Below are 21,284 nucleotides of genomic sequence, written 5' to 3'. Positions count from 1 at the left end.
CTGCAAACACAAGCATCAACCACCAATTTCAAGCAGCATAAGTTAGATAGAATTGATCATATTCCAACTGAATTCACCAGAGGAAGAAATGTGACACTATATTAATTAAAAAAGAAAAAGAAAATCTTTTGTCCAGTGTCTTGCATATAATTAAATACCAATTGAGAACATTCACAAATGAAGAAGGCATGTAGAAGCATCAAACAACACACACACACACACACACACAAATGGTGCTCCATGACCAATGCACAATTTTTGGTGGAAAAAAAAAGGGAACTGATAAAACAGTTGCCTGCCATTCACACAACCAAATCCTTTCCCATCTGCCCTAAGTCACCCTGTCCTTGCATAAACTAACATTTCATTTTCCTCTTTTGCACACAATCTTGGATTTGTTGTCTGATAACATGTCAATTGACTGGTTACATCACTCACATCTGTAGATTTGCCCATGCAGCTTCCTTCAAATAAGATCTATCACACAACCACAAAAAAAAAAAAAAAAAAAAAAGCTTGTGTCTTTGCACTGTCTAGACTTGACTACATGTGTACATGCATGTGTGTGGTGTGGTTGTGTGTGTGTACCCATGCACACAAAACAGGACCTGTTGTATGGTGTGCTCGAAAATCTTATGTTTTATTGTGCCTTACATTGAAAATAATATTTCTGAGGTCGGGTCACTTGCACAGAGAGAAACAGAGCCAGAGACATTGACTGTCAGTGACAGGGAGGACTCTGAGCCATAACAACTTGAGAAAATAAAGAAATTAGGCTGCTGTTCTCCCCATTTCATTCACACACACACACACACGTTTGGCATGACTTGCTCATTTGAGGCCCCTTTCAAATGGCCTGTTCATCATTCGCTGAGTGAAAGCTAAATACTTTGCAACATGTATGGCAGACATAAGGAGCTAAAAAAAAAAGAAAAAGAAAAATGAAAACCAGTATCATGCAACTTATTCTTGGCATGCTCGTAATTACAGGGTGTACAGATTTATCCAGTGGCAATGAAACCTATTCATAGGCGTTACGAAAGGGTGCAGTTACTAATCTTGTCTAGCACGTTGCTCCAGAGGGAAACAACCCTGTTACTCCTAACGTTGAGCCTATATATCATACATACGCACAGAGGCATACACATGCACACACGCGCGCTTTCATCAACTGACTCGGAGCGAAGGTTTTAACAACCCATGACAAATCCCTCAGGGTCAAGTTCATGGGGTCTTGACGCTGTCCATTGGTGGCGCTTTTTGCTGACACACCGAAAAAGATCGTGCGTCTTATGAGCTGCACGTACAACACGCCGTGAGAGTTCCGCCAAGGTACAGGTTTGTGAACTCGTGCAAACTCAGATAGCAGAGACCGGTTTGAAACGAACAGCCTGTTGCTACTAGTATACAAGGATGACCTTTGAATATTTTTTGGCGCAAAGAAACATATTCAGATGACTATACAACAATGGAAACGGACTCCATGATGGAATTATCAACGCTTTGAATGAAAAAAGAAGAAAAATTTTGTGTGCTGTCTTTTAAATAACTTCGTTATTTACACGGCACTGTGAACTGTTATTTTGTGGACATGGAGCGGAAAATTCAGAAGTGAACGAGTTGTATAGCCTTCAGTCTGAACAAGGACCTGTGCGTGTGTTTGTAAAATGTCTTGGCGGAATTAAATAGTATAATTATGCAAGAACTAACTCCAAGCGCCAGCGTTACTACACACTGTTCGTGTTTATGAGACTGAACGGAAAGAACACTGGGGAAGAAATGTGGATGTTGCCCACTGCTTATGTCCCGTTGTGTGGAGTGGGAAGAAAGCACACAAGACTCGGCCATCGTTGCCCTGCAAGGGTTCTGGATCTGGATCTGGATCTGGTAGTATACATCGCAGACGCCACTTCTGACGATATAGGCGCGACGGAACTAGGAGGACGCATCAGTGTACCTTGTAGAAGAAAAAAAACAAAAACTCTGAAGACCTAGGGAAAACTGTCTACCCTGGGTTAAGACCAGCAAAACCCCCCGGTTCGGCCACTTCCAGAAGCAAGACCTAAAAAAAATAAAAAATAAAAAAAATAATAAAAATTTAGTGGTTGCTGGTCACAGGCTCAGATGGTGATCTGGTCAGCGCTGATGAAAATGCGCTGACTGAGCCTGCAGTGACAGTGGCCTCACTCAGTTGGTTCCACTCCATGGCAGTCCTGACGAAGAAAGAGCTGAGGGTTGTGTTCGAAATTATTTCTGACGTCGATGAAGAGGACCTGTGGAGAAGCAATGCAGGCCAACGTGCTGATGTGGATTTTCAGTTTGCACAGATTCTTTGCCCACGGACGAAAGGTAAGATGTTTCTCCCCGCCCTCTCTCTCAGCCCCTCCCCAATCACACCCCTTGTTATCTCCAAAGTTTTACAGAAATGTGGGTATGGCCTTTCCCTTTTCATCCCGGCCGTCTTTAGGGAGGAAATTGTTAACATTACCGCCTCTTTTACATGCGACTTTTCGCAGACTGCGTCTCTCTCGCAAGTTTTATTCTGTCTTCTGGTATTGTAGGTCGGAGGATGCGGTGGCAGGTTTCAGTGCATTAAAAAATAAATGTTTGTATTCTGTATGAGTATGTCGTGTGCGTTTTGTGTGTGTGTGTGTGTGTGTGTGTGTTTGTTTCTCTGTTCTTTTTTCCCACCCTGTGTGTTGATGTTGAGAACATTTCCTGTCAAGGGAAGTAACAACGAATATCCTTCGGCTCGAAACATCACGGAGAGTGAAGTCCCGTTGTAAGAAAAAATGTGGGCGAGGGTTGCATTTGGCTTTCAATATCAGTAGCTCAAGGAGGCGTCACTGCGTTCGGTCCAATCCATATACGCAACACCACATCTGCCAAGCAGATGCCTGGCCAGCAGCGTAACCCGACGCGCTTAGTCAGGCCTTGAGAAAAAAAAGAAATAATAAAATTAATGAAGATGAAAATTAATCAGTTTTTAAATATATATATAAACAGATCATAAAAAAAAAGAGAGTTATAATAAGTCAATGAAAATAAAATGAAAAGACAATAATGATAAATAAGCAAATAAATGTAAAACATGCAGACACCCATTCGCACATACACTGGCACACATGCATGTGTGGTTCGTAGCGACGACCACTCTAGTCATCCTGAGCAACACGCATAACAGATATGCAACAAAAATACAGTTTCACAGATATGAAAGCACAAACAAAAGTACACATAAACGTACACGAGCCCCAACACACACACACACACACACACACACACACACACACACACACACACACACACTTGTACAAGGACACACATACACCCATACCCCCAGTCCCAATCCTCCTCCGAGTCCCCACACCACCTCCCACACACACACACGCACACACACACACGCACGCGCACGCACGCACGGCGTTGCACAGAGTTCGTGTGTCTCCTGACACATAATGATGTACACTTACACACTCGCTCACGCGCGCGCGCACACACACACACACACACACACACACACACACACACACAGATCGAGGCTGCCACTGACAAGCCGCAGGAAGGGTGAGAAAAGATCTCTGATGCCAAGAACGTGGCGTCTAGCGTGTTGCTCAGTTTATTGTATTTGGAAAAGCCCACAGAGACTGTTCCGTTTTGAAGAAATTTGCGCAATCTTGGCTTGGAAATGATGCCAATATTCGTTTGATTTGTAAAGCATCGTGCTCTTTCATGCTAGACTTACGGCTGCTCCCTCTCTCTACATTTATTTCTTTGGGGCGATCGATGGTGTGATAGCCTTGTACCTGTTCTTTTTGATATTCTTTGACTTTTCCGAGGATTTCCGGTTTTCCTAGATGTAGGCCGCTCGTTGTTGTTGAGTTACCAGCAAGTCTGTCAGCTCGCTCATTTCCCTTAACACCTCCATGTCCCGGGCAGTATGACCATGTGAGGTTTTTTAATCTGAAAGTTGCGCATTGCCTTATGCCACTCTGGGCTTCCCATGCCGTTTTCAATTTTCTGTACGAGGTTCATTGAGTCGGTTAGAATCATGGCATGTTGGTTTCCGGGCGTATGGATGGACGATAGCCACTGGAGGGCATGTGTCACAGCTTCAACTTCCATCGTTAGGCTGTTTAAAGACAGCTGTGTGTGCGCCAGGGGGGTGGTATTGGGGTGGGTGCAAGTATGGGCAGTATCCACAATTTTCCCCTCAAGATGGAATGAGTAGCGTTCACAAGGCGTGGACTTTCGCTCCGCCAGTCACACAGAGGAGTGGAGGGGAAGAAATATGGATGTCGCCTGATGTTTGTGGTGTTAAGGTTTTCCATCACAAGATTAACATCAGTTTTGCTGATGAATTTCGGTCGGTGGTAGGTATTTTCACGTTTCCATAACCCACCAAACGCTGACATTTCAGTCTCGGACGTGCTGGCGTATCACATGTTTGAAAACATGCAGCAGGTTCAGGTACTAGCCAGCCTGTTCATCTGTTGATGTGAGAGAATGAAAATATCACCGTCAAAAGAGTGGAGCAGAATTTGAATCGGACAGATCGAGTTGTGGGGTGGGTGTAGGAGGGTAGAGGGGAGTGTAGAGCCATTGTTTGACAGGGGAAGGGAGCAAGTTTTAGAAAACATTAAAAATGATCAACAGGATGGGCGGGTGTGTGAGCCAAGTTCATTATACAGTGACAAGGCCTCTATCCCCCCATGTTATGCACAGTTTTCATGCAGTGTCTGTATTCCCTGTTTAGTTTTCTTGCGGTGACTGTATTCCTCTATAATGGTGTTCTTTTTATGTAGTGAGTAAGTCTGTATTCCTCAGTGTTTATGTTCAGTTTTCATACAGTAACTGGATCTATATTCTCCATGTTGACATTTAATTTTCTTACAGTAACTAGGCCTGTATTTCCCCATGTTGATACCCAGTTTTGATGTCTAGTTTTCGTGCAGTGGCTTGGGTCTGTGTATACTGATGTCCGGTTTTCATGCTGTGATTCTGTATTCCTGCATGTTGTTCAGTTTTCAATTCCAGTGTAACTGGTCTACATTTCCATGTTGCCTACTTTTCATAGTTAGTGTATTCCCCCATATTGATGCCCAGACCTTTGGTCCACTTGCGTTTTTAACACATAAACGTACATGAGCCCCAACACACACACGCGCGCCACACACATGACCCTGCACCTCCTCCTCCACACACTCATTTCTAGGCTACGTATCGCAGCTCCACGGCACGCACACAGATGAACACTTACTTGCACACACACACGCCCATATCCCACACACACATATATACAATGAGAGAGAGAGATATATATATATACACACATATAATATATATACACATATATACACATATAAATTATATATATACACACACCCGCACGTTCCAATATCCTGCTGCTCCCACAGTGTAGGCATGCATACACTCACATACCTCATCCTCTCCCCCCCCCCCCCCCTCCCCCCCCCTCCCCCCCCCCCCCCCCCCCCCCCCCCCACACACACACACACGCACGTGCGCAGAACTCTCCTGACACTTGTGTACACTTACACCCTCGCGCATGCACAAACGCACTCAAAAACACAGACCGACACAAACACACATACACATGCACAGAGGCTGCCACTGATTGGCCGCAAGAGGGATGGGAAAAGATCTCTGATGCCAAGAACGTGGCGTCTAGTGTGTTGCTCAGTCTATTGTATTTGGAAAGGCCCACAGAGACTCTGTTCCGTTTTGAAGAAATTTGCGCAATGTTGGTTTGGAAATGATGCCGATATTTGTTTGATTTGCAAAGCATCGTGCTCTACCTTTCATGTTAGACTTGCGGCCACTCCCTCTCTCTGCTTTTATTTCTTTGAGGCGATCGATGGTGTGATGGCCTTGTACCTGTTCTTTTTGGTATTCTTTGATTTTTCTGAGGATTTCCGATTTTCCTAGATGTAGGCCGCTCGTTGGTGTTGTGTTACCAGCAAGTCTGTCAGCTCACTCATTTCCCTTAACACCTGCATGTCCCGGGCAGTATGACCATGTGAGTTTTTTTATCTGAAAGTTGCGCATTGCCTTATGCCACTCTGGGCTTCCCATTCCGTTTTCAGTTTTCTGTATGAGGTTCATTGAGTAGGTTAGAATCATGGCATGTTGGTTTCCGGGCGTATGGATGGACGATAGCCACTGGAGGGCATGTGTCGCAGCTTCAACTTCCATCGTTAGGCTGGAGGTTGTGACTTTGTAGGCAGCATTCTCTTCCCAAATTGTTTTTCCATTTTGTTTCGCAGTGAATCCCCAACCAGACTGGTCTTTGGTGACTGAGCCATCTGTGTATATGATGATGTCCTCTTCTTTACTGTTTTCTTCTATGAGTAGCTTCACTTCCGCGTCAGTTTTGCCCTCTGGCCATTCCCGACAATGTCTTCCTAGAGTGGGTGAAATGACTGTTGAATAGATGGTTGAGGTTTTGGGTTTTTTCTCCCATTCTTTTGTTTCTTTCAGGTCTTGTAGTCGGCATACTAGCTGGATTGTGTCTTCTGCTTGTCCCATCCATGATCTTCCTCGTCCTAGACGGCTGCCTTTTGGTTCTTTGACTGCGTCATGCAGTGGGTTTTGAGGGTTTTCTAATGCTTTGAAGTAGGTCTTGACCTGTTCTAACTTGTTTCTGGCCTGCACTGAAGGAAGGTCAAGCAGGTATCGCATGGTTTCTGTGGGCGTGTCTTTTGTTGTTCCAAGGATCAGCCTCATAGCTTCATTTTGTACTCTTTCTAATTTTAGGAGGTTGCTTTGAGACGGTGTTGTTAGCCCAAGTCCGTAGTCGATCACACTGAGGACGAGTGATTGGTATAGCAGGAAGAGGTGGCTTTGCTCAATTCATTTGGTTGCCATTGCTTTTAAGACTGAAAGGCCCTTTTTGCATTTGAGAACAGTATTTTCCGTATGTTTTCTGAAGGTCAGCATCTGTCGAAGTGTATTCCTAGGTAGCGTAGGCATTCAGTTTTCTCAATTTGAATCCCATCGAATGACACAGAAGGTGGTGATTTGCTCGCGGTTTTGTTGTTGAGGGTGCACAGCAACGTTTGGGCTTTCGCTGGATTGATGGAAGATCCTGTGTCTTTGCACCATTGAGCAATATTGTTTAGTTGTTTCTGGACGGCTTTAGTTCTTTCCTGAGCATCTTTCGAAGTTTTGAAGACCAGGCCATCATCCGCAAGGGTAAGCACCCGAGCAATTCCATTGTTGTTTAAGTCTGCAAGGCCCTTCGTGTAGACATTGTAGAGGACAGGAGAGAGCGGAGACCCTTGTGGCAGTCCCATGGCTAGTTTAGAAGGTGCAGACATCCAATCTCCGAGGCGTAGGACGACGGTTCTTTCCTGAAGCGCTGCTGCTATCCATCTTGTCAGTGTCAAACTTACTCCATAACTTAGTAGCAGCTCCATGAGGTGCGCAAACTGGACTTTATTGTAGGCATCTTCAAGGTCAATTGCTACTGCTAGTGTTTCTTCTTTTCTTTGAAATCCTTCATACACCTCATATGCAAAAGCAGCTGCATTTTCCCATGTGGACTTGCCTGTTCTGTTACCACCTTGATTTGAAGGGAGAATGTGCCTGTGTTCAAGATCTCCTGCAAGTTTCCTGGCTATCATGCGTTCCATGAGCTTTCCAGCAATGTTTTGCATGGTTAGGATCCGGTAGCCGCTTACCTGACGATGGTCCTTTCCTGGTTTTGGTATGGGTTTTAAGAAGCTGTGTCCAGTCCTCCGGCACCTGTCCATTGTGGAAACTGTTTTGATATAGATTGAAAAGTTTGCTTCTGTCTTCTTCCGATAGCTCCTTGATGTCTGAGTAATGAACTTTGTCTGGGCCAGGAGCCGATTCTTTCTTGCATTTAGCTATTGCCTCGTTTAGATCATCCATTGTCAAGTCATCATCAGGTCCAGTCTGCATAAGGGTTTGGTTTAACTCCTCAATATATTTCTTTTTCTCATCTAAGTTTCTTTGATCACTCTGTTGTATGAAACGTTTGAGCAAGGCAGATCCTTTTTCGTCATTTGTCTTAAGCTTGGTACCGTCAGTGTCTAACATGTCTGGGGTTGTTGTTGTGCACGTTTTCCCTTCCATGCGACGATAAAATTGCCAGAACTCTGTCAATGTTGTGTCATAACTGAGTGCCTCGCAAAACTGTTTCCACTTGTCATTTTTGGCCTCTTGAGCAATGACTTCAAACTGTTTAGTTTTTTCTTTCATTTTTGTTTCAATATCTCTGTCCGGAGATGGTTTTGTTTTTTCTTTTTGCCAAAGTTTGACAGCCGCATGTTTTTCTATCCAGGCTCTCTCTGTGTCGGTATTCCACCATGGGGGCTGAATAGTTTGCATCCTGTTCAGTGCCGTTCTTTTGTTTCTTCTGCGTCTTAATTTTTCGATGACGGTTGTCTCTTTGGTTTCATACTGAAATGGATCACGCAGTTTCATACAGGGTTTATCTGACAGTTTCTGTAGACTGAAAGCTACCGGGAGGTGGTCGCTGCCTTGGTATGGAAGCGTCTCTGCATTCATTTCTGCTCTGAATTTGGAGATGTTAGAGCGATGTCGATCGCACTGTCACTGTCCCCTTGTCTTGTTCCAAGGCGAGTTGGGGATGTGGTTGTTAATGGGCTAAGAAGAATTTCCCCTACCATTCCTTCAAGTGCGAGTCCTTGTGGGTTGGTGTTCCGCTGGTCCCATGAATTCGATCTTGCATAAAGGTCTCCACAGATAATGACCGAGTCTCCAAGTTCGTTCTCTATTTCCTCTAAAAAGGCCCAATCCTCTTTTGTTGTGCAGGTTCCTGGGTGAACATAGGCATTGATGAGCACGATGCTTTTGTGAACTCCGTCAGGTTTTTCAAGACGCACCCCCACTAATTCACATGAGTTGCTACACCATTTCTCTAGATTTATGGTGGAAACTTTGTTTTTTAGGTTTTTGTTCAGTATGATTGCTACCCCTCTTCCTTCATTCCTTTGAAAGACTGTGAAATTCTCAAAATGTATTGGTCTGTCTGCACTTGTCCTGGTCTCTTGGAGACATAGAATGTCAAAATCATATGCCAATTTCTCAATTGTTGAGATTCTCATTCTTGCGCTGGAACAGTTCCAACTGCCGATTCTAAAGAATTTCTTTGACAGCCGCTCTGCTTTTGTCATTCTGCTACCTAAGCACAATCTTTTCCCACCTCTTTTGCCACGCCTGTTTTGGGGTTTTGGGGATCTGAATTTATGTCTCGTGCTATGCAGCTGATCCCCGAGGTGCACGCGAGACAGGGTTTTTTTAGTATCCATAGAGTAAGCACGTGAGACTCGGCCCGCACATGTGGCCTTCACGTTCTTCATGAGCTAGCACTGGTGTGTCGAAGGTTTGGTGAATATGACAGCAGAAAGAGGTAACGGTAAAACAACTTTTGCATGATGGAAGGAAGAAAGAAAAAAGAAAAAGAAAAAAAAGCACACACACACACAGACACACACAGACACACACACACACACACACACACACGGCAATCCATGCAGGTGTATTGAACCTGTATGACGGGACTGATCCCAAATAGAAGAAACTGCGGAAAAACATTAATGCAGACTGGAATCCCACAGCCATTCTCTGGTCATTCTCAGATGGCTCCAAGACATGCTTTTCAGTGCAAATCAATCTGCTGAGAGATGAGGGGGAGGATGGAAGCCACAGAGGGGTGGGGTGTGCGTGTGTGTGTGCGCGCGCGCGTGGGGGTAGGGGGGGAAGAAGGGAGGGGAATGCGTTCATTCAAACCAGCTTCGTGCATGTGGCCGAGTTTGACAATCTGTACTGATCTGGAATACAGGATCTTGTAGAGACTGCGAGTAAGAAAGCGACAGAGAGAGACATGCACACAGAGAGAGAGAGGGAGACAGAAAGACAGACGTTTATGTGCACGTGTGTGTAATCAGTATGTGCGCATGCACGTGTGTGTAATCAGTATGTGCGCCGCACCCGTGTGTATGGAGTGATGGGTGGGAGGATGCGTGCGTGCGTGCGTTGTGTGTCTATGTATGGGGGAAGGAGAGGGGAGGAAGATGCGCGCCGGCGCATGCGTGACAGAAAGAAACAGACAGATAAGCCACACACACACACACACACACACACACAAGAGACAGAAAAAAAAGATCACGCCTTGTGAACATTAACAGGAAAAGGAAGAAAAGACCGGAACTGAGGACGAGGGTACCAACCGACGACAACACCACCACAATGCCCTGCCATACAATACCTGCCACAACAACAACAACAACTGAACCGACTCCATTCCAAAGCCACACATGCATGACAGTCACCATCCCACAATAACGCCGTCAAAAGTAATTAATTACTCCTGCAACGGCACGGGAAGACCGCTAGAAAACGACGACCAGCGAGTGCGGCTCCACACATCTCTGCGTGACCAGTCATACCATGCTGTCAAAACGCTCTCTGCAAACTTAATGATTGCTTCGTCTTTGGAACACGTGGAACGGCTGGTGGTAAAAAGGCCGTGAACCCGCTCAACTTGGGTTTTCTTGACTTGTACGGTTGCATGAAGGTGTGCACAATGGTTTCGACGCAGGGGAACGCAGGGCAAAAATGTACCACACAGGTGCTGTATGAATATCATCATCACCATTAATAGTAGTAGTCGTAGTAGTAGTATCATCATCTTCATCAGTACAGTAGTAGTAGTACACACGTTTTGAGTGCTCGCATGGCCAAGAGCTACGCTGCTTTCAGTTCTGGTCTTCGGAGCTGTACTTCCTCATCTCCGAGTTTCACAAGAACAGAAGAAAAAGAAGAACAAGAACAACAAGAGAATTAAAGGGAATGGTCCAGTCGACAAAGGTGTGGGAGACATAGGAAGAGAGAGAGAGAGAGAGAGAGAGAGAGAGAATGACACAGACCAACCGACTTTGACGATAAAATAGATCTCAGCTTAGACTTTAAAATCGAGTCAGGTCGATGACTCCAAAGATTCAACCCTTTGATTACAGAAACAGTGAGTTCAAGGGGAATCGAGATTGGGTGGGGGACGGGGCTTTCTAGTGAAATACAACCCCCTCAATCCCCGCCATTATCTCCCTCGTCATGTCATATTCACATTATCCACACTGCACACGAACATATTGATCACTGAATGGTGCATATTGTCGAGCATATTTGGCTGACCAAATCAGTAAATTGGCTGAGTTGATACAAATGATTGTGGGTTCGTATAATCGAATCAAAAGTGATATTTGTAAGTTCGCAAAATCAATTAAACATGCTTCAAAAGAAATAATTTCACACAATAGTCGGACATATGTCGTTGTTGTTGTTGTTAAAGACCAGGATTGCTTTGGCCTGCTTGTTTTACTGACTGACGTTTCTTCTGATTTCTCAGTTGCTTTCTATCAAAGAAACAACAAAAAAACCCACTACAAAATAAAAAAGAAAAGAAAAAAGAAATAAAGCAAAAACAAAATAACAAAAACGTTACATTCTGTGTGTGTGTGAGAGAGAGAGTGTGTGTGTGTGTGAGAGAGAGAGAGAGAGAGAATCTGAGAAACAGAGACAGGCAGACAGAGACAGAGACACAGAGAAATAGATACAGTGAGATAAGCACGGTGACACAAACACATGCAAAGCTCCCCTCTCCACCTTCCCCTGCCCACACCCTTCAGTAAGCGCAGCCCCAAATCGCTACTGCTTGCGCGCGCATGGTCGTTGACGTCACAGAACACGTGAACTGAACCTGACGTCAAACGAAATGCCGGTTTGGTGCACTGCGAGAACTCCGCAACTTTTCACGTGACACAACCCTACCCAACCGACGAACGCCGCACGCGAATGCTTTTTCCGAGTCGCATTGACGATTACGCCCACCATTCCCATGTTGGCTGTCTGGACAAGAGTGTTGGGAGAGACTTGTCTATCTACCCAGAAGCCTCAAGTTAGTATTAAAAAAAAAAAAGCAAAAAAGCAACAACAACAAAAGAGCAAGTAGAAAAAACAACACACACACACACACACACGAAAATAGCAACCCCCTCAAAAGAAAAATAAAAAAATTAAAAAAAAGAAAGGGGGGAAAAAAAAAAAAAAAAAGCAAGGGAGAAAAAAGAAGCAGCAAAAGCAGGAAATGGCGCTCCATCATACCTGCGTGTCCGGGATTATTGGTTGTGCAGTGAGGAGCTCAAGAAACTGCAGATGTGCTTGTAGTTGTGGGCGTGTGCATTACTTTCTAATGATGGTCTTTCTTTTTACTACACTGATCTCGGCACCGCAACCTGCCAATGGTATGTAGACCAGTGTGGACTTTCTTCTTCTTTCTTACATATCTTTTTTTTTTCTAAATTAAACCTCTGTGTTCTCTCTCTCTCTCTCACTCTGTGTGTGTGTGTGTGTGCGCGCGCGCGCGCCAATATGTGTGTGTGTGTGTGTGTGTATGTATGTGCGTGCCAATGTGTGTGTGTGTGTGTGTGTGTGTGTGTTTAATTAACCTTCATTAGAAAATAAAATTAGAAACTGAAAGTTCTCGAAGACCAATCATCAGAATTTCGTGGGTTCAGAGTAGGTTCATTTTTGGATAGATCACAATTTATTTGATTTGTTGATACTGATGATGTGAATAAACACTGATTTTCAGTACATTTTTCCCCGCCGGCGTAACAATACACCCACTCAGGCACGTACGACTGCCCGTCCATGAAAAGGGTATACACAGACAGACACACACACACACACACACACACACACACACTTACACACACACACACACACTTACACACAGAGTTAATAAGGCCGGTTTAAAATCCTGGGGTCTCTCTTTTTCGCTCGGTCTCTGTATATATGCAGCAGATTCCCTGTCGCAAGAAGCGTAACACGAAAGAAAAAAAAAATCGTACCTCAACAATGAGTTATTTTTGACTCACCTGTGTAAACAAAGTGAGTCAATGTTTTAACCCGGTGTTCGGTTGTCTGTGTGTGTGTGTGTGTCCGTGTGTCTGTGTGTCCGTGGTAAACTTTAACATTGACATTTTCTCTGCAAATACTTTGTCAGTTGACACCAAATTTGGAATAAAAATAGGAAAAATTCAGTTCTTTCCAGTCATCTTGTTTGAAACAATATTGCACCTCTGGGATGGGCACAAAATAATAAAAATGAAAAGAAGCCTAATTATATGCAAACTGCATTTACTGTTATATTTATATTTTTTTGTATTCTCTAAACTTGGCACTTTGACCTCTTATTCTGATACAACTAGAGGAGTCATTATTATCATTTTTTGTTCAAACAGGAACTTCTTTTGCTAAGCATGGAATTTTTATTTATTTTGCGAACGTTTTGGTGCAGATAGTAAAGAAGGGAAATTATTCTGTAATTAATGCTAGGGGACGTAATTTATCACAAGTGAGTCTTGAAGGCCTTGCCTCTCTTGTTCATATTTATCTCGGTGCAATCACAATCAAAGTTCCTTGCATGTGTTCCAGAGTCTTGGCCCTGTGGTAAGGCGTCCGCCTAGGGAAGCGAGAGAATGAGCTCACTGGTTCGATTCGAATCTCAGTTGTATCTAAGCTGTTTAATTCTACAAGATCATTTGTATAATTCGAGATAGGTTGAAGAAAAGGCGTGTTTCTCTTTTAGGGTTAGCAAGTTCTTTTTTTTATTTTTTTCTTTTTTGGTTTATGAATACCTGTCTGTTCTCTGACGGACTTTGACACAGTTTTGGTTTCGAATTAAGACGCCGAGTTTAGATACTGCCAGTTTGCATATTACAATCATCACAACCATTATTATTAACCCCCAACTTCCTCCTCTCAATCTTTTATTATTTCATTTTCATGCTTTGCTGTGTCTCAGTTATCCGATATTGTTGCTGCTTGCGTTTTATAATCATCATCATCATCGCCATTATTATCAACTTTTACCATTTCAATCTTTGGTCGACACTATTTTAAAGCACTGTTGTGTCTTCTCATTACCACCATCACCACCACCACCATGAACAACAACAACAACAACAACAACGGTAATCAGCCCAAAGGAGCGACAAAGCAAGGTAAGGCAAGACAAGGAGTATATTTCATGTGCCCCTCGGGGATTGAAACATTGTTTTTATATACACGAGCAACTGTGTTTTTTTCTTTTTTCTGTTTTTTACGCACACCGTATAATCAAAATCAGCATCAAAAGATTTTTTGTTGGTTTGCTTGTTTTTGTGTTTAACGTGTTCCCACGGGAGAACTTGTGACGAACTGAACCGTTCTCATCGCACCTCTCCACGCAGAGACCTTGGTGCAAGAGGTGCACGGCGACACCGGGTACTTCCTCAGTCCCGGCTACCCTCGCAAGCACCCGAGCCACCAGAACCTGAGCTACAGTGCCCACCTGGCCACACGGGGTCCCCTCATCCTGCTGGTCCACCTGCACATCGACTTGGAGAGTGCCGGCAACATGTGTTACGACTACGTCCAGATCGACTCCACCAAGTACTGCGGCTCTGGGAACGCCACCCGTCAAGGTAGAAACAGGGCAATGATATCCACACTTCTTCCCCTGTATTCTTTGCACCCAGTTTCGCTCCGAAGACGGAAAAATCGTCGCATTCACAGATAGATTCATGAGCATCCTCCCCCCCACCCCACCACCACCCTCCCCCCATCCCCCAGTTGGATGACAACGATGGTCATCATCGATCTCGATGGACACACCACTAACTGGGCAATGATATCCACACTTCTTCCCCTGTATTCTTTGCACCCAGTTTCGCTCCGAAGACCGGGAAAAATTGTAAATTTGTTTGAATAACATTGTAATGTATACTCTATATTTCTTCCCCTGTCAAGAGATGTAAAGAAGGCCAGTCAAAGGATGGAGGGGAAGAAATGTTGAGTATATAGTACAATGTCATTAACCGTTATTGATAGCTACATCTTTTTCCGTCTTATAAAGGGAAAAGTATACCCACAGTGGAAGAAATGTGGATATTTAAATCATTATTGTAATTGTTTTATCATCATTATTATTATTGGTGTCATTATTATCCTCATTATTATGATTACCATTACATTCTTACTACCGACGGGTGCAATACCCGAGCGACCAAAACCAGCGTTGGATTTATAATTCGGCGATCCAGGACCGGTACGGTATCGCACCTGGTGGGTTGAAGATGAACATGCGGTTTTTTCCAATCTCCCAGGTCAATATTCGTGTAGACTGGCCCGCTGGTGAATCCCTCAAACACACGTGTAAAAGATCCGGTAATCTGTGTCAGCGTTCGGTGACGTGTGGAAACATGAACACAGCCAGCATGCACACCCACTGCCCCTTGGCCTACCCCCCAAGATGGCTGCCAAAATGGCGGGGCGGAAATATACGTAAAACCCCACACGTAGGTGTACACGTAGCCTACCCGAGTGGACCTGGGAGCTGTACACCTTGAACCGAGGAGAAGGAGACAGTTTTATGAATATCAAACTGACCTGAATAATTTATTTGATGGAGAGAAGAGAGAAAAACTGTCTCATAAGGAAATGTCCTCCTTTACGCTATACATTCACTTCTTTCAAACGTAACGGTTACACTTCAAAAAGACCCCCCCCCCCCCCCCCCCCGCATCCCCCCCTAAAAAACAACAACAACAAAAAAACAACAAAACAACAACAAAACTAAACTAAACAAACACCAACAACAACAACAACAACAACACTCTCCCCCCCCCCCCCACCCGCCCCTTCACCGCGGCCCTCAATACCCCACACATAAGCATCACTTCATCTGTTGTTCACAGCGCTTGCATATTATACAGCACAAACATTCAGTACTCACACGTACAAACATGAGTGCATGTTGCGGTTCGTTCCTGCAGAATCTGGTGACAGCATCAAAGTCATTTGACATCGTTTCTGAAAACTCCGACACACGAACACACGTTTGAGGTCTGATGTTGTTTCACTCCAACATTCCAACAAAGTACCATCTGCTTTTGTCTGTAGGCTTTGTCAAGTGAGTCTTCGCCAGGACAAATTACCTTGCGGAATTAACCCAGTCCAAACAAACTTTCACCACCATCACCATGCAGTTGTAAATGTTCAACTGCCGAACGAAGTTTGCAACAAATATCATTTGGATGAGGTAGGAAATCACGTCACTTCAGTGGGCCATGCCAGCGTTTCGGGCCACTACACTGTCAAATAATATCCAGCCGATAAACTCTGACACTTCTCAAGTCTCAGAATACCCATGACGATCACAGAAACAACCGAACAATCCCGAGTGTGTGACACAACTGACGGCAGAAACAGATATGAGTTCGTTCTCACTTAAACATGCACGAGATCAAGCAGGCCGTACGTGAAAAAACGGACGAACACACACACACACACACTTGCGTGCGCTGACGCGCACACACACACATATACAGGCACACACGTTTGGTTTTGTGGTTGTTTGTCAGATAAACGCACGTGCGCATGTGTGTGTGTGTGTGTGCGCGCGCTGCATGCACGAACGTGAGTCCCCCCCCCCCCCCTTTTTTTTCCAGTAAGGATCAATGGAACAGAATTCGTGATGACGTTCTTCTCTGACCACGCGATTGAGAAGACCGGATTCAACGTCTCTTTTGCAGTTCTGGAAGGTGAGAACACTTGCATTCATACCATTATATTCTTCTTAACTAAATGGGGGTCATTCGAACTTTACCAGTTCATTTTTGTCCTGGGTAAAGATTTGAACAATGCATGTGTGTGTGTGTGTGTTGTGTGTGTGTGTGCGCGCGCGCGTTTTTGTGTCTGGTTAAAAAAACAAAAATGTCTATGTGGGAACTAAACCGTATATGCGTAATAATGAATAATATTCTGTTTTCGAATACCGAGTTTGGAACTGTGACTAATGCGTTTCTGTTTGCAGTTCTGCCGACAGAGACCACCACCCCCGCCTTGAGAGCTCCTCCCACGGCACAACCGGCAACAGTTTCCTCTCCTGCTCCCACTACCACCGACGCTGAGGTCAGAGTGACCTCGGAGTCCCACCCTGCGGGGACTGTGGGTGCGTCAGAAACCACAACTGTTGTCACCTCACGCGCTAGTACTTTGTTGGTGGATACGATAAATGGTACTCCTTCACCTGAACTGGTGTCAGAAGACACACCGACAGTACCTTTAGCAGAACAACCTTTCACGCTTCAGTTTAACACCAACGAAGGCAATGCCGAGTCGGGGACTACAGAAGCGACACGAGTCGCGACAGACGATCGAGAATCAACCGATTCCGTCACGGCTTTTTTCTTCGACAAACCAACGACTCCCAACGACCAAGAGACAAGAGGACCCCACGGGTCTGAGCCACTGACAGAGGGTCACACGAGGCGCACTCCACAACACAGGACAGAGAGTGGCCAAACTGTGTCTGATGCAAACAACAACCAGCAGACGGTCGGTGTTGAAGAGACAACGCTACGCTCCACCACCGAACACAGCACTGATTCTGGGACACCAAGACTGTCCAGAGAGAAGACGGCAGGGTCCACAACACCTGAAGGGAGTGCTGCAGAAACAATACTTTATGAAGAAGATGTCACAAAAACTACAGCAGCTTGGCAAGCGATTACGAAGACAAGCCATAATGCTGGCGACTTTTCGATGTCAGGGTATCCTGATGGGGAAATGACAGGTAGTCCTGGAGTCAGAGGATCTTCAGTATCAGGTCTGCACACTGGAGGACTGACTGATAGTGAAGATATACCTCACTCCACATCAGCCAGTCAGCAGCCTGTTAACGGGACATCCCACAGTGAAGATGATCTCTATACCACAACACTCAACCAACAGCCTGAAAGGATTGCCCACAGTGAAGATGATCCCCATACAACATCACCCAACCAGCAACATCCTGAAAGGATTGCCCACAGTGAAGATGATCCCCATACAACATCACCCAACCAGCAACAGCCTGAAAGGATCGCTCACAGTGACAATGATCCCCATACAACATCACCCAACCAGCAACAGCCTGAAAGGATCGCTCACAGTGAAGATGATCCCCATACAACATCACCCAACCAGCAACCTGAAAGGATTGCCCACATTGACAATGGTCCCCATACAACATCATCCAACCAACAACCTGAAAGGATCGCTCACAGTGAAGGTGATCCCCATACAACATCACCCAACCAACAACCTGAAAGGATCGCTCACAGTGAAGGTGATCCCCATACAACATCACCCAACCAACAACCTGAAAGGATCGCTCACAGTGAAGGTGATCCCCATACAACATCACCCAACCAACAACCTGAAAGGATCGCTCACAGTGAAGGTGATCCCCATACAACATCACCCAACCAGCAACAGCCTGAAAGGATTGCCCACGGTGAAGATGATCCCCATACAACATCACCCAACCAGCAACAGCCTGAAAGGATTGCCCACAGTGACGATGATCCCCATACAACATCACCCAACCAACAACCTGAAAGGATTGCCCACAGTGAAGGTGATCCCCATACAACATCACCCAACCAGCAACAGCCTGAAAGGATCGCTCACAGTGAAGGTGATCCCCATACAACATCACCCAACCAACAACCTGAAAGGATCGCTCACAGTGAAGGTGATCCCCATACAACATCACCCAACCAGCAACAACCTGAAAGGATTGCCCACAGTGAAGGTGATCCCCATACAACATCACCCAACCAGCAACAACCTGAAAGGATCGCTCACAGTGAAGGTGATCCCCATACAACATCACCCAACCAGCAACAACCTGAAAGGATTGCCCACAGTGACAATGATCCCCATACAACATCACCCAACCAGCAACAACCTGAAAGGAATCCTGACAGTGACGATGATCCCCATACAACATCACCCAACCAGCAACAGCCTGAAAGGAATCCTGACAGTGAAGATGATCCCCATACAACATCACCCAACCAGCAACAGCCTGAAAGGAATCCTGACAGTGAAGGTGATCCCCATACAACATCACCCAACCAGCAACAGCCTGAAAGGATTGCCCACAGTGAAGGTGATCCCCATACAACATCACCCAACCAGCAACAGCCTGAAAGGATTGCTCACAGTGAAGGTGATCCCCATACAACATCACCCAACCAGCAACCTGAAAGGATTGCTCACAGTGACTACATCACCAGCTTCAACCCACATGTTGCTTACACTCCCTTTTCACGTTCTGCCAGCACAGACACAGCACCTGTGGGACAGAAATCCCCACCAACAACACTGAGTGGGCTTGTTACTCAAAGAGCCCAGGCCCACTTCTCTGAACAAACACCAGTTCATCAGCATGGAGCAGACACTGCAACGCCAGGACAGCCATTTTCTGGAAGTTCACTCGGTCAAGAGGTTCCAGAACTATCACCAGAATGTTTTACGGGAGAGACGGCATCAACCCAAGGTTATGTCGAGGACAGTACAGTCCTTCAACATCCTAAACAAGTCACACTCACTGCAGGAACTACTTCACACCCCAAATTCCAGCATTTTTTTTCAGGTGATCCCTTCACGCAACCAGACCTCCTCACTCAGCAGACGACAGGAAGCAGGTCTGGTACAGATTCCAGTATCATTGAGCAGACCATGGGAGGAATATCAGTTGCCCAAGGCATCATGGACTCTGCTGCAGCAGATGATGAGTATGTCAGCAGCACTATGGGTGGTCTGAGCAATGTCACCCCAGATGACCATCCCCTCAGCACACTACAGCCTGGGGACAGGACAACAGCAACAGGCAGTGGTACACAGACTGACGTCATGTTGGTCAGCTCACTGGGGTCCACCTGGGACGCATCAGAAGGTATATCTGACGTCACTACTGCAGTGTACACACCACCCACATTGTCTGCGACACAAAGAGGCTGCCGCTGTGTGTCCGTGAAAGAATTGAAGAAAATTGTAAGTCTCTATTTTTTGGCTGTAAATTGTAATCTGTCTGTGCTGACTTAACACTGTGCATTCACATACATCCTAACATGTGGTGAAGGAGAGAGGGGGCGAGAGGAGAGAGGGTGTGAGCAGTGGAGGTAATAGAGAGAAAGGGGGTTGTGGAGGATGAGAGAGATTGGGGGGAAGAGCAAATGTGTCATTACGAAAATCTCATTTGTGTTCAATTTTATCATTATAGCTGTTTGCTGTTGTTCTTTTGTATTTTTCCATCCGACATCACCATCCTCCTCCTCACTATAATAATGACTATTTCACAGAACATATTACAACTATCAACATAATACCGCAGTCTGCTATTAGTACTACAGTAATAATTACCATGCTGTGCATGAATATTTAGTTGTACTTTTTTCCGATTACAGATGGATACTCAGAAACCCAGGGACATGGTGGAGCTAGTCCAATCTCTGATGCTGAAGAAGGACAACCTGTCGGCCACAAGACGCCGGTACACCAGTGCCCCCGACTCTCGCCACAGCTCGCAGATGATGGGCGTTGTGGGCATCGTGGTGTGTGCTCTGCCCCTGCTCTTCACGCTGCTCATCGACTTCATGAGACAGTGGCCACATGACCCCGCGGTCACCTATGGGGTTCGTGACCGTCATGGCTTCATCTAACGATGTGTACAATTATTTTCCTCAACCTGAGAATCTTTTCAAAATTTAATTTTTTTTTCATTTTCATAAAAACAGATGAGGTGTTGCCTGAATGGACAAATCTGCTTTGACACCTTGAATCTGAAACGGAACAGACACTACCTTTTGAGGAGAGATATTTGAATGTGATATTCTGCTCACTTTTTAAAAGGTCAAATTTCTGACTGCATTCATCATTTCTTAACTGCTTCATCTGGGGGAAGGAGCATTTTGGACATCATTTTGTTTAAGTTTGTCAAGGAATCATTTTGTTCAATTTCCCTTAAGTAGGTGTTAACTAGTTAATAGTTAAAAAAAATTCAGGATGCATTTGATATGTGGCACTGTGAGTTTTTTGCTTGATGACAGTAGTGAAGGAACCTCGTGATGATATTCATTCAAACAGCTGACACAAAGCTTCAAGGAGTTGAATGACAGTCCAGCAAATAATAATTATGCTTTTCTACATCCGCGGAAGAAAAATAAAATTCCAGGTCTGATGTTTCTCATATAAGCCACATTGTGTGAGTGAGTGTGTGTGTGTGTGCGTGTGTTTGTGCGTGTGTTTAATCACTAACCACCACATTTTTGAGTGGCAGACTGGGTGTTCATCTTTCAGATGAGAAAGAAATTCTGTGTCCAGTGTGTGTAGGACAT

The 21,284-nt window shown here is 45.0% G+C and overlaps 2 protein-coding genes across 2 annotated transcripts; both read left to right on the top strand.

Moving 5' to 3' along the window:
• Window positions 1–2,204: 2,204 nt before the first annotated feature.
• On the top strand, window positions 2,205–19,273 carry LOC143293995 (uncharacterized). Its single transcript, XM_076605388.1, has 5 exons — window positions 2,205–2,349; window positions 14,307–14,540; window positions 16,566–16,658; window positions 16,931–18,169; window positions 18,267–19,273. Exons 1-5 carry the CDS (start codon window positions 2,205–2,207, stop codon window positions 19,271–19,273), a joined length of 2,718 nt encoding a protein of 905 aa, XP_076461503.1.
• LOC143294051 (uncharacterized) lies at window positions 18,929–21,226 on the top strand. Its single transcript, XM_076605465.1, has 2 exons — window positions 18,929–19,941; window positions 20,355–21,226. Exons 1-2 carry the CDS (start codon window positions 19,627–19,629, stop codon window positions 20,607–20,609), a joined length of 570 nt encoding a protein of 189 aa, XP_076461580.1. The 5' UTR covers window positions 18,929–19,626; the 3' UTR covers window positions 20,610–21,226.
• Window positions 21,227–21,284: the final 58 nt, after the last annotated feature.

This window comes from Babylonia areolata, chromosome 19, assembly GCF_041734735.1.
Source record: "Babylonia areolata isolate BAREFJ2019XMU chromosome 19, ASM4173473v1, whole genome shotgun sequence".
Classification (NCBI taxonomy): domain Eukaryota; kingdom Metazoa; phylum Mollusca; class Gastropoda; order Neogastropoda; family Buccinidae; genus Babylonia; species Babylonia areolata.
Note: the sequence above shows the minus strand (reverse complement) of the source record. Positions and strands in the feature narration are given on the sequence as shown.